Source organism: Melopsittacus undulatus, chromosome 10 (genome assembly GCF_012275295.1).
Source record: "Melopsittacus undulatus isolate bMelUnd1 chromosome 10, bMelUnd1.mat.Z, whole genome shotgun sequence".
NCBI classification, from domain to species: domain Eukaryota; kingdom Metazoa; phylum Chordata; class Aves; order Psittaciformes; family Psittaculidae; genus Melopsittacus; species Melopsittacus undulatus.
In genome coordinates, this window is record NC_047536.1 from 30,793,329 (window position 1) to 30,806,508 (window position 13,180).

The following is a 13,180-nucleotide window of genomic DNA, read 5'->3' on the forward strand; positions in this document are numbered from 1 at the left end:
CTGGGTTGCCTGGGACCAGACAGCTCCTTCAGGGCAAACATACATACCTCAGGCTATGTGTTTCATGCAAAAACCACTGCATCTTCCAGAACTGACACCCTGCAAACTAAAATTCCATCAGAATCTATTCCCATGCTGGGAAGTTTCAGGAGAGATTGAGCAAAAGCAACTGCTCAGAACACCCAGTCTAAACTTCGCCAGACATAACGTGAGGCTGTTTCCTCTTGTCCTAGCACTTGTCACCTGGGAGAAGAGACCAACCCCACCTCACTGCAACCTCCTTTCAGGCAGCTGTAGGGAGCGAGGTCTTCCCTGAGCCTCCTTTTCTCCAGACTAAACAACCCCAGTTCCCACAACTGCTCCTCATCACACTTGTGCTCCAGACCCCTTACCAGCCTTGTTGCTCTTCTTTGGACATACTCCAGCATCTTAGTGTCTCTCTTGTAGAGCGGGGCCAAGAACTTACATAGGATTCAATGTGCAGGCTCACCAGTGCCCAGTACAGAGGGATGGATGGTCACCTCCCTCATCCTGCTGCCACACTATTTCTGATAACAGGCTAGGATGCTCTTGGCCTTCTTGGTTACCCGGGCACAAGCTGGTTCATGTTCACTTGGCTGTTGACTAACATCCATCCTAGCTCCTTTTTCCCAGGCAGCTTTCCAGCCACAAAGCTGCTTAAACAGGGGAAGTTTAGATTGAATAGAAGGAAAAAGTTCTTTACTGTGAGGGTGATGAGGCACTGGAATGGGTTGCCCAGGGAAGTTGTGAATGCTCCATCCCTGGCAGTGGTCAAGGCCAGGTTGGACGAAGCCTTGCGTGGCATGCTTTAGTGTGAGGTGTCCCTGCCCATGGCAGGGGGGTTGGAACTGGATGATCTCAAGGTCCTTTCCAACCCAAACTATTCTATGATTCTATGTCTTAAAATACAATTTCAACAGTTTCTAGATGTCATTCTCATTCTCAGCGGTACAAACCAGCAGGCATTGACTCGCAGCTTTGTCCTGCTCTCTAGGCTCAAAGCAATGGACTTTTGAAAGTAGCAGATTTCACAACAAAATGCATGAACAGAAACATGCAGCCCTGGGTTTTGCTTCAGAAAAAGGACACAAGAGCTACACAGTTTGTTTCTTTTGACACACATGAGAGTAGGAGCCCCACTCAGGCTCATGGACAACACAATCATCTCTGCAGTTTATCAAAAGCCAAAAAAAGAGGTCAATACAGACAGGTGGATTAAAAGAATCCATAGAAGCAGAGGACAACACAGAGAATTGCAGAGCAGCTCTGCAAGCCACCAATACATTTCCAACAAGAAGGAACCAAAAGCTTTGTGATCTCCAGCTCTACCAAGGGTCTCCTTGACAAAAACATTACAGAATCCAACAGATGCAGCTACACTGAACCAAGCAGTCAAAAGCCCACCCAGAAAGCAACAGGTTTTTTGTCTCACCTGACTCAGTTTCTCTTGGGTTTCTGCCTTCTCCTCTGCCAGGGTCCTCAGCTCTACCCGCAGACCCTCCTCTTGCTCCTCTGCTTTCTTCAGCAACTGCTCCAGATGGGCTTTCTCTGTGCTGAGCTCTTCATTTGCTCTTTCACACAAGCTCAGCTTATCCTGGCCAGAGATCTTTGCTCTCTCCATCTCATCCGCTTTCACTGACAGAGCTTCATTCTCTTGCTCCAGCTACAAGCACAGGCGCAAGGAGGAAATAAAGTACAGGAACATTTACTCCATAGGAGGTTTGGCTTGAACAGGTAAAGGAACATTTCCATGTTCTGTCAGTCACACCACTGGAAGGCAAGAAGCCTGAGAAGCAGCAGCAACTAGAGACAAACTCCTGGCAAGATCTTTGGCAACTCTGCTCACCTGCAGCACAAGTTGGTTCAACTGCACTTTATCCAATGCAAGAGCTTCATTGATACCACTCATCTTCACTGTTGCAACACGCAGATCAGCTGTTTCAGCACTCAGCTTATTCTGAGCTCCTGTCAACTCTGCCACTGACTGCTCTGCCTGAAGGGACAAAAGAACATGACAAGAAAGGCAGGAAAATCCCTGACTTCCAGCAGCAGCTCCACATTGCCTTTTATGTCTCTGATGTACTCCCAGTTCAGCACTCTCACTAAGCACTACCCCAGAGAGCCCCTATGGTGCGGTCACCATTTTCCAAGCGGGAGAACAACATTTTCCCTGTCTTCTACTGCCAGAAACAGCATCTGTCATGGTTCTGCTATCACAACTCCCTCTCCCACAAGGTGATCATACCTTCTCCAGTGCCATGCTAAGCTCATGTTTCTCCTGCTTCAGCAGATCCCTCTGAAGGTGCAATTCCTCCAGTGTCTCTCTTGCAATTAACAACTCACTCTGTAAGTATGAATTTTTTCCTTCAAGTGCAGCTAAGTCCTTCAGCCTATGAGAAGGGGAAAGACAAACAAGTTTTTAATGTAAAATATATTCTCATTTCCAAAACCCACATACGTACCATGCCCGGGACGTGGCAGTATGAATGACTCTTAACAGCCTTCTGCCTACACCTAAGGAATGCTGGAATCTCCTGACTAGAGCTGTATCACTCTTTGTCACTGATGGATGTCACTGATGGAGGTGAAACATTTGCCATTGAGAAAGTAAAACAAGCTTCCAGAAATCACAGAACGTTTCCAAAAAGTTCAGTTCAGCTGCACAGCTCCTGCCTGTGAGCTCTTGCTCTCCTTTTTCATGTACTGGCTCCAAGACATTCCCAAGTTCTTCTCTGGGCAAGACAGACTTTTTAAGTCAGATTCATGGTCATAGAATCATAGAATAGTTTGGGTTGGAAAGGACCTTAAGATCATCCAGTTCCAAACCCCCTGCCATGGGCAGGGACACCTCACACTAAACCAAGTCACCCAAGGCTCTGTCCAAACTGGCCTTGACCACTGCCAGGGATGGAGCATTCACAACTTCCCTGGGCAACCCATTCCAGGGCCTCAGCACCCTCACAGTAAAGAACTTGTTCTTTAGATCCAATCTAAACTTCTCCTGTTTAAGTTTTAACCCGTTAACCCACAAGAGGCGAAGGTGTGTGTGTGAATTCCCAATCCAATAATCATAGGGTCACAGGATGATTCAGGCTGGCAGGGACCCCAGGAGGCCTCTGCACAACCTCTCTAAGCAACCTGTTCTGCTGCATGATTGCCTTCATGGTTCCAGTTTTTGTTCTCCCTAAATCCAGCTTGAACCTCTCTTCTCTCAGCTTGTGCCTGTCACCAACTACCCAGGTCAGGTTTGGAATGATGGTTTTAAAGGCTCATAAAGAAAGCACAAGGAGGCAGCCAGACCTGCCCATGTGCTCCCTTCCCATTTCTGTGCTACAAATGATGAGCATGCAAAATTTATTATCTTTATGTGGGCCTCCTAAAGCCCAGCAGTGCCCCACCTGCCCAGAGAAAGCTTTAACACTCACAGGAGCTCCTTGTCGTGATGTGCTCTCTCCAGAGCCTGCTGCTGCTCCACCTTTTCCCCCTGGGCTGTATCCTCCTTCAGCTGCAGTTCAGTGTTACTCTGACGCAGACGTGAGGCTTCTTGCTCTGTTACTTCAAGCTGTTGCTGTAACTCTTCCCTGGTTTTCTCTAGGTTTGCACAGTCACTGCAGAGACAAGGCTCAGTTAGAGTGAAGTGGCCTGAAAGTCACAGATCCCGTTTTCGTCATTCCAAGATGGAATTGTAGGGAGCACGGTAAGGAGGAAGTTGCTCTTTCCCTCACAAGGTAACTGAAGAGGGAAAGAGAAAGGAAGGCTTTTGTTTTCATTCAGTGGCTAGGAAAGGGCATCCAAAGAACAAGAACTCAGAGAAGCAGCACATCAAGAGGGAGGCATACACACAGCAGGGCAGGCAAGTTCTTTGCCCATAACACCTATGAACTCCCCAAACTGGAAGCAGATTGCCTCTAGAACACAGGAGGAGGAGGAAACACTCACCTTCTGAGTGCTTCTACCAGAGACTGCAGGTGCTGCCGGTGGCTGCTGGACGTCTTGCATTCCTCCTCCAGTTGTTCAATCCTTTGCTGTAGTCTCCTGCCCTTCCCTTCCTGCTCTCTGTGCTGGTGCAGCAGGTCATTGATAGCATCCTGCCTGGCAGAAAGCTCTTCTTTTAGGGCCTGCAAAGGATAGGTAGGGAAAGAGCATAAACAAGCAATAAGGAACAGGGAAGATGGCTCCAGACAGGTGAGAGAAACAGCTCACCTAAAGGAAAAGGGTTGGAGATCAAGGAGAGAGAAGCAGTAGAGCACAGAGGTGGTGGGACTGGCAAGACAGCACAGGACCAAGAGTGGGAAGGCTAGAAAGAAATCACCTAAACTGGCTAAGCAAAGGAAAAAGTTCCAAGCTAACTGAGGCATTAGCAGCTGAGCCTGTGGCCAGCAGTGAACACAAGCAGAAAGTCTCACCTGTGTTGCCCCTCGCCTCCTTGCCACTGCTTCCTGCACCAACACAAAGGCATGCTCTGCATCAGTGAAGCTCAGAGTAGAGAGGATGTTGTTAGACTCGATGTGCTGCGAACTGTCAGCGAATGCAATGCTGGCCACGCTGTCACTGTCATCTAACACCACCTGAAAGCCCACATCAAGCTGTTATTCTTTTTCATTCTACTTGCTTTTCTTTATCCAGTTCTCTTTTTTTCCCCACTTCACCACAGAGCCATTAAAACCTCAGTTCTCTCATTCCCTCAGTCCACAAAGAAGTTTTGCCCCTGTGGCTACAAATACACCAGGGATTGCTGAATACAGCTACTATAAACAAGAAGAGACAAGTGTGAAGTGGCTGGAGGCTGCCTGAACACCCAGTTTCTTGAGGCTCTCAAGAATGAGTTTAGTCTCCTTCAGTTTCTTAGAGCCACAAGCACTGGATGGACACTGGAAATAGCAAGGAAAGGAAACATTAATGCTGCCCAGGGAAGAAGGAAGCCGATGAACACTGGAAAACAGCAGTGAAAAAGCTAATGTTTAGAATTACTCAGAGCAGTAGCACAAAAGGATAAATACAACTGCGTAAGGGGAACAAACTGATTTTGAGAAGCTATGTAAGAGATCTGATATTAAACCCTCCTTCACAGAGTGAAGTTTAGGACTAAGATAGGGTTACCCCTAAACAGTTGCAAATCTGGGGAGATAAGAACGGTCAATGAATGTAGGGTGAAGGAGCAGAGCTGGCCAGTGCATCAATTCAGTCAGTGACCTTTTATAAAAGCCTGAGGAACAACAGAGTCATTGCTCAAGGAAGGTGGGAGAAGCATCCAAGAAAAACTGGAATACAAATGTCAAGTAGAGAACTCAGAAAGCACAGCCCAAGAGAGACTTTAGCAGGACGGTGAAGGCAGAGGTACTGAAACTTCCAGCCAACACAGCCTGAAGTGTCACAGGACAACTTGGGAGCTCTAAACAGGTTTTATGTCAGAAAAGTGGTATAAAAATGAAACAGTCAGTAGCAGTTAACACAGTTCACAACACAGATCTAGTCCCTGGGCTTGTCTGTTGCCTTCAAATCAATTTACAGGAATGTGGTCTCAACTCCGTACTTACCTCAGTTATAGCTTTGATCAGCTTCTGGAGGGAAAGATTCTCTTCTTCAGCACTTTTAGTCAATGAAGCTTCATATTCTTTCTCTAACCGACTTGCTTCCTGAGAATACAAATAAGGAAAGGGTGGGCAGTGAAAAGCTGCTCCCCTCTGGAGCATTCCCATCCTCAGTAGCACTGTCATGCTGACAAGCCTCAGCCCGAGTGAGTCCAATATAATCCTTCTCATATCTATTCAATTTCTTCTTTGTTAAAACTAAGAAGAGAAAGCCCAACAGCTAGTTTCTATGGGCTGCTATCAAACTGTCAGTTCCAAGGAACTTCGATCCCCAGATACTTAAATCACAGACAGAATAGCATGGGTAGTACCTTCCCTGAGGAAGACACTTGCCTTGTGTGCGGCTCTCCTGCCAACGCCTGCACCTGACTCCATTTGTGCCATGACAAAAGGAATATTTGGGCAATGTGCCTCATGTTCCCACACAGTCAGCATCTTTGCCACTCTCTCTTGAGGAAGCCACACCTCCTTGCTAAGGCTGAAGAGCAAACACTGGGCTATCTCCCAAACACAAGTAAAACATACTAGTAACTCCACAGTGCTGTTCAGTGTTTTCATGGTCTTCTCCTTCTCCTCGTTTTCCTTCTGAGAAAGTACAAGCAAGGCTGAGAGCTCCACCACCCTGAGAAGAGAAGGGCCATGTGCCATTCCAAAAGCATTGCCCACCATCACCTGTTACAGAGCTAAGCAGTTCCCAGGAGCATAGCAGAGAAAGGTTAAGCCAGAAAACACCACAAAGGCAGCATTCATCTCTACAGGTTAACATGCAAAATGGTTGTAAAATGGCACTTCTGGCCCAAAAGATCTTCTCTACTGACAGCTCCTTGCAAGATTGAGCACTGAGGTCATACACGGCTTATGATGACCCTGGGCAAATTCCTCCCAACTCCTTTAGGAGATCCCTGGGTAGCAAAAGGGCTGTACAAGAGACAGCACTCTCTTTACACTAGTGTCAGTTTCTCACCAACAATCAGTTAACAGCACAAACACTGTCATATACAATCTCTTTCCCAATCTTGTCCTGCTCAGAACAGCTTCTTCTGTCAGACAGGCATTTATTTCTAGCCTTTCTGTTGAAGGCAATACTTTGACTAGGGCAGAAATACGGCTGTGCAGAATGGCTGTTTTTAAATGTAAACATAGCCCATCCATGAATCCAAGAAACAGCCACAAAAGAATGCTGACAGTAACGAAGCTGAAAACACCTTTACCTGTCTTGAAGCTCCTTCTTCTCCACGTCCTCCTTAACTTGTAAGCACATCACTTCCTCGCTCTTCTGGTTTATTTTCTGTCCTGCTTGCTGCTGTGCCTGATCCCTCAGGACAGGTCTACCCAGAGTGACGGACTCCCACAGCCCTATGCCAGGGTTTAGATGGGAGCAGTTTACAAGTATAGCTCCAGAAAGCCTCATCTGCTCTGCCTTCAGCTCTGTAAGATCTCTAAGCAAGAACAGAGAGTAAGCTAATGTTCATGCCACCATCCTTATGAGCTGACTCACTTTTGGAATCCTGTAACTGTGCAACAGTAAAAGCTGGCAGGAAAGAGGACAGCTTTGCTGGGGACAAATCATTCATCTAACACTTTGGGATCAGGACACCTCTTGACAGTTGATCAATGACTACTGGATGGCTGAGGAATGAGTCCATTTTCTCCTCAGAGCTAAGAAGGCTTCAAGGACCTCAAACTACTCTTACTAATTGTTGCTCCTGCTCTATCTTATTAACATACTCCAATTATCATTAATAGATATAAAGGATTTTCCCAAGGTCCCCAGCTTTTAAACCTAGGTGATTAGCCTGAAACAACCTATTAGCATCAACACTTGGCATGGCTAAGAGGCTCATGACAACATCTACACAACAAACATTTCAGGAAGGTGGGGTAAGAACAAGCCTAAAACGTTGTAACAAAAGAAATACAAATAACACAAGAATTAACTAGTCGGTCAGGCATACTCTACACATTAAGGAAGGCTTGCAATCAAATAAGATAAATGGCTGACAGTAACCCAGAGTCTGAAACTGCATGCTGACACCACAACAGTGTACTATTACAGCTACACTACTTTTGTTTGTGTAGAAGGCAACGGTGAGAAAGGAACCTCACAGAGCCAAAGAACAAGAAAACAATCACAGAAAGAGGTACCAAACTAAGCAAAATAAATTGAAGAAGTGCCTCTGCACTGCTTATAGCCTGAGCCCTTCAGTTTTACCTCAAAACCAGCATCAAACAAAAGGATTCTGAACACAGCCTAAAGCCTAGTCCTTCAGACTACCAAAGGAGAAACCATATCTTTAGCTGCAAGTAATATAACATGGAGGTGTGAAGGAAAGCTGCCTTTTTCCTGCAAGAGCTCCAGCCTCAGCTTCCACTCACCGGTCAGTGGCAGTCTTCATCTCCAGGAAGTGCCGGCGGAAGGTCACCACCTCACGCCACAGCCTGAGCAGACGGTTATGTTCGCCCCTTACGTAGTTCTCATAAAGCTAAACATGCAGAGGTAAAAAGAAATGCCAGTTTAGCCTTCACTGCTGCCGTACGAGTCTTTCAGATAGGAGAGGTACAACCGTTTTCACCAGGTATCCTTTAGTAACTATTGCAACTGGGGCATCAAGGACTGAAAAGGCACCACATAAGCACCCTCAGCAGACCTGGGACCTTACTTCAAAGAAGGGAATATCCACACTTCTGCAAGAATGGCTATCAGCAAAGCAAACTGACCTTGATTCTTCATCTCACCTTGCAGAGGTGTCTACAGTCTTGGTGGAGGAAGACAAAAATAAGTCCCTCCAAGAGCGGTGTCAGATTTACTTACAACAGGCTATGGGTAAGGGAGGCCTATCCTGTTCTTCTGTTGGCTACTCTGACTCAGAAAACACACAGACCTCTTCAGTCTCCACTGCTGTAGACAGAGATTTAGGAACTATTCAAAAGAAGAGCATTCCTGTGAGACTGCCCTTCAGTGCCCAGCAACAGCAGGTGCTTGCCTTCAAGAGCAAGCAGTATGGTCAGAGCAGGTGAGCATCTTCCATTACCACAATGTCCTCACACTCCTCCATCTCACACCCATCTTCTGCTTATCAACACTACTACATCATCAGTGTCGCCACAGCTTTCACACAGCAAGTTCTCTATGCCAGCAATAAAATGCATTCCCATTCCACCTGGCACCACGTCTGACATTCGGAGAGCTCAACCTTACCTCACGTTCATTGCGCCATTCACTCTCCTTCAATTCCAGCTCCTCCCGCGCCCTCATCCAATCTGCCATCAGTTTTCCAACATCTTCTTTGAGGGCTGAATTAACCTCATACGCTTTATCCAGGTGCTCCCGCAGGAAAGCATTCACTTCTGCCAGATTCTCACGCCTTGGAAATGGAGAAACAACAGGGCCACTCAACAACTGCTACCCACAAGCAGCATCGCCATATATTTCCAACTGCCTCAGCTCTGACTTTGTTTTCAAACAGAGGAAGTAACCATGCTTCCTAGGGTTAGCCAAGAGCTCTGTGTGACAGCAAACCCATTGCTTCTCCTTGCTTTGAGTCTTCATAGTTGCAGATTTCCACCTACAATTTCGCTTCCCCCTTCCTCTTCAACTTCGACGATGCCAACACACACCACCTTTCTCTAGCGTTGTCACTGAACCACAGAATCATTTAGGCTGGAAAAGGACCTTGAGAGGTCACCTGGAATAACCCCCTGCTCAAAACAGAGCCATTCAGCACACAACGCTACAAATGCACCATAGAAAGAGATTGAGGACCCGTCACCCTTCGAAGCGGCTCCCCCAGCTGCTTCCCTTGGGGAGACCAGGCACTACCGATAGCTAGGTTTTCCCTCACTTCCAGGAGTATTCAGGATACCAAGTATGAAGGAACACTTCTTTCTTTTACCTTTGATGCTCCTCTTCCAACTCAAGCAGGGCTTTCTCCAGGCTCTGCTCATCTTCTTCACACCTGCCTGGAAGGGATCCCTTTACAAGAAAGGAAGTATTACATGTTTAGTTAGATTCTTTTGTTCCCTTCACTACTGTAAGCACCCATCACTTTCCTCACCATTTGTTTGGTATCCCAGCAGCTCCTGGCTTCTTCCAGGCATACCAGTGCCATGACTATGGAGAGGAAAGGAGTTACTCCTCAGCCTCCCATGGTTGCACTCTCACAGCTAGGTAACCTCAGCTCATGTCATGGTTTAAAATCAAACTGCAGAGCTCATTCACTCACTCCCCCCCTCGCTCCCCCAACTCCTGGAGAGTTAGGAAGGAGAATCCAAAGAATGCAGCCCCCACGCGTTGAGATAAGCACAGTTTAATAGCTAAGGTATAACATAATCACTATTGCTACTACTACTACAAATAATAATAATAAAGCCAATAAGAAGTGAAGAGAATACAACACCTCACCAGCCACTGACCCATAACTCACCCCACCCTGCCCGGCCAAGCACCAACCGATACCTCCTCCATCCCCCCAGAGCTCCAGCCCTTCCGGGTAACTCCCGGTTACATCCTGGGTATGATGTGCTATGGTATGGAATACCTCTTTGGCTAGCCTGGGTCAGGTGTCCTGCCTCTCCTTCCTCCCGGCCTCCCCTCCTCCCTGGCAGAGCATGAGGCTCAGAAAAGGCCTTGGACAAACCAAATATTTGAGCAGTAACTCAACACAGCGCTGCTATCAGCAACCGTTCCCAGCCCGAAAGTCAAAACTCAGCACTGCACCAGATACCAAGGAGAAGAAATGACTGCTACTGCTGAACCCAGGACAGCTCATGACCTTGAGTGCTCACTTAAGACTTGGAGCCTGGGAATACTCACATACCCTTCATTTCCCAGGTTTATTCTAGCTGTGAAGCAGAAAGCAAGCACAGAGCCAGCTCTCTATGTTGAATGTCAGAACTCTCACCTCCCAAAATGCTATGCTTCAACCAATTCTTGTTCAGAGACAGACACAGAATGAGTGTAACAGGCAGTGTAGCCTGAACTTAAAATCCTTCTTGACAGGCTTTTCTGCACTGGCATTTCTAAGACTACCTGCCCTAAGAATGGCAACTGGACAAAACACCAATGGGCAAACTTAGACTGATTTCTTCAAACCAGTCTTGTTTTCCCCTGCCACTGCTTTGAGGAGCTTTCTGTCTGCATTAACAAACGCTACACACACTACCTTTAGTTGACAACCTACACACTCACCCCTCCTGCTGCCAGCTGCTGCTCCAATTCTTGACACCGAGTCCGGTACTTGAGTACCTGGATGGATACATGCAATGAAGGTGAGCAAATGCAGGCTGCAACTCGGCTCCTCCTGCACTAGCATTTCTCTTTAAGTCTCTACAGCCCCAGCACAGCACGTTTCACAGTGCTGGCGATGCAGCCAGCAAGCCATGATACAGGGAAGCTTCACTGTATCCCGTAGCAAAGGCATTGAGCCAGGTTTGGTTCCCACGCAGTGCTCGCTGATGACCCGAAGGCAGCAGTGCCAAGCAGAACATGAAACTGACTCAGCCGTGCCTGGCCTGTGCCCACCACGGACCCCAACCAGGCACGGCCCGACCTCCGCCCGGGGCCGAGCCCGGCGCCGTTCAAAGCCCCCCCTCGCTGGCGGCCACACGAAGGCGTCTGTGAGCCCGGCAAAGAGCGAGAGAGAGCCTGGGGGCGGCGGCAGCGCGGGCCGGGCCGGGCCGGGCCCCAGCGCTTCCCCCGAGCTCCGGCCTCGGCGCCATCCCGCACTGCGCGGCCCGTCCCGGGCAGCTCTCCCCGGCGCCGCTGCTCACCTTGGCCTGCAGCTGCCGCACCAGCTCCTCTTGCCGGCACTGCGCCCCCGCCGAGCCCCGCAGCCACTGAACCCCCTCACACCGCACCTCCCACCCGGGCTCCGCCGCCATCACCCGCTCCGAGCCGCGCCCGCCTCCTGCGCGACTCCGCCCCGCTGCGGCCTCCGGCCCCGAGCCCGCCCCGCGCCCGGCCCCCGGCCGCTGCCTCGCAGGGAGCCCGCTCCTGGGGCTGGGTTTGCAGCCCCGAGGCCGAGAGTTACCTCAGAGGAAGCTTTGGGAATACTGTCAGGGTGAGAGCTGCCGGCTGCTGACAGAACCCAGCATGGCTTGGAACCGGCCTTAAAGCTCCTCCAGCTCCAACCCCTGCCACGGGCAGGGACCCCTTCCACTGGAGCAGCTGCTCCAAGCCCCTGTGTCCAGCCTGGCCTTGAGCACTGCCAGGGATGGGGCAGCCACAGCTTCTCTGGGCACCCTGTGCCAGCAGCTCCTCAGCACCCTCACAGGAAAGAGCTGCTTTCTGCCTTAGATGTAACCTAAATACTCCGTTTCAGTTTTAACCCATTGCCCCTTGTCTTGTTGCTGCAGTCCCTGATGAAGAGTTACTCTCTGGCATTCTTGTAGACCCCTTCCAGATACTGGAAGCTGCTCTGAGGTCTCCACACAGCTTCTCTTTCGGCTGAACAGCCCCAATGTTCTCAGCCTGTCTCTGTATGGGACGTGCTCCAGCAATGGCCAAAGGGCCCAGAGGAGGAGGACAACATCCTCAGACCTGTGTCTCATCAGCAAGAAGCTGGCAATCAAACTAACTTTAAAGGTATGCTGGAGTGGACTGCCTTCATGATAATGCTAAATATGACATGCCATTGAGATAAGGGACTCTTGCGCACGGAGACCCTTACTCACAAACCATGTGTACTAAAATAAATCCATGTTGTGTCTTTAAACAGAGCAGGTGAGAGCTAATGACTGTGAAATACTGACCAATCACTGTACTGCTGTACATAAATATAATGAAAAAGATGGCACGGGGTGTGCTCCACTTGTAGAAACACAGCACTGAGCACCCTGGGCAGAATCATAGAATCATACAACAGTTAGGGTTGGAAGGGACCTTACGATCATCCAGTTCCAACCCCCCTGCCATAGGCAGGAACACCTCCCACTAAACCCTGTCACCCAAGGCTCTGTCCAGCCTGCCCTTGAACACTGCCAGGGATGGAGCATTCACAGCTTCCCTGGGCAATCCATTCCAGTGCCTCAGCATCCTCACAGTAAAGAACTTCTTCCTTAGATCCAATCTAAACTTCCCCTGTTTAAGTTTTAACCCATTATCCCTTTTCCTATCACTACAGTCCCTAATGAAGAGTCCCTCTCCAGCATCCTTGTAGCCCCCTTCAGATACTGGAAGGCTGCTCTGATGTCTCCATGCAGCCTTCTCTTCTCCAGGCTGAACAGCCCCAACTTTCTCAGCCTGCCTTCATACAGGAGGTGCTCCAGTCCCCTGATCATCCTCGTGGCCTCCTCTGGACTTGTTCTAACAATTCCATGTCCTTTTTATGTTGAGGACACCAGCACTGCACACAATGCTCCAAGTGAGGTCTGACAAGAGCAGAGCAGAGGGGCAGGATCACCTCCTTGGTCCTGCTGGTCACGCTTCTTTTGATGCGGCCCAGAATATGGTTGGCTTTCTGGGCTGTAAGCGCACACTGTTGGTTCATTTTCATTTTCTCATCAACCAACACCCCCAAGTCCTTCTCCTTGGGCTGCTCTGAATTTCCTTTTTGTCCAACCTGTAGCTG

At 48.8% G+C, this 13,180-nt stretch overlaps 1 protein-coding gene across 1 annotated transcript in view; it reads right to left on the reverse strand.

Moving 5' to 3' along the window:
- CEP250 (centrosomal protein 250) overlaps positions 1 to 11,492 on the reverse strand; it is a 28,282-nt gene extending 16,790 nt beyond the window's left edge. The window contains exons 1-14 of the mRNA XM_034067003.1: positions 11,382 to 11,492; positions 10,801 to 10,857; positions 9,506 to 9,585; positions 8,812 to 8,977; positions 7,989 to 8,095; positions 6,824 to 7,051; positions 6,138 to 6,234; positions 5,559 to 5,657; positions 4,428 to 4,589; positions 3,961 to 4,139; positions 3,447 to 3,629; positions 2,267 to 2,411; positions 1,868 to 2,014; positions 1,454 to 1,684 (exon numbers count right to left, since the gene is read on the reverse strand). Coding sequence (XP_033922894.1) covers positions 1,454 to 1,684; positions 1,868 to 2,014; positions 2,267 to 2,411; positions 3,447 to 3,629; positions 3,961 to 4,139; positions 4,428 to 4,589; positions 5,559 to 5,657; positions 6,138 to 6,234; positions 6,824 to 7,051; positions 7,989 to 8,095; positions 8,812 to 8,977; positions 9,506 to 9,585; positions 10,801 to 10,857; positions 11,382 to 11,492 — 1,992 coding nt within the window. The remainder of the gene's footprint in view (positions 1 to 1,453; positions 1,685 to 1,867; positions 2,015 to 2,266; positions 2,412 to 3,446; positions 3,630 to 3,960; positions 4,140 to 4,427; positions 4,590 to 5,558; positions 5,658 to 6,137; positions 6,235 to 6,823; positions 7,052 to 7,988; positions 8,096 to 8,811; positions 8,978 to 9,505; positions 9,586 to 10,800; positions 10,858 to 11,381) is intronic.
- Between the last annotated feature and the right edge of the window lie 1,688 nt (positions 11,493 to 13,180).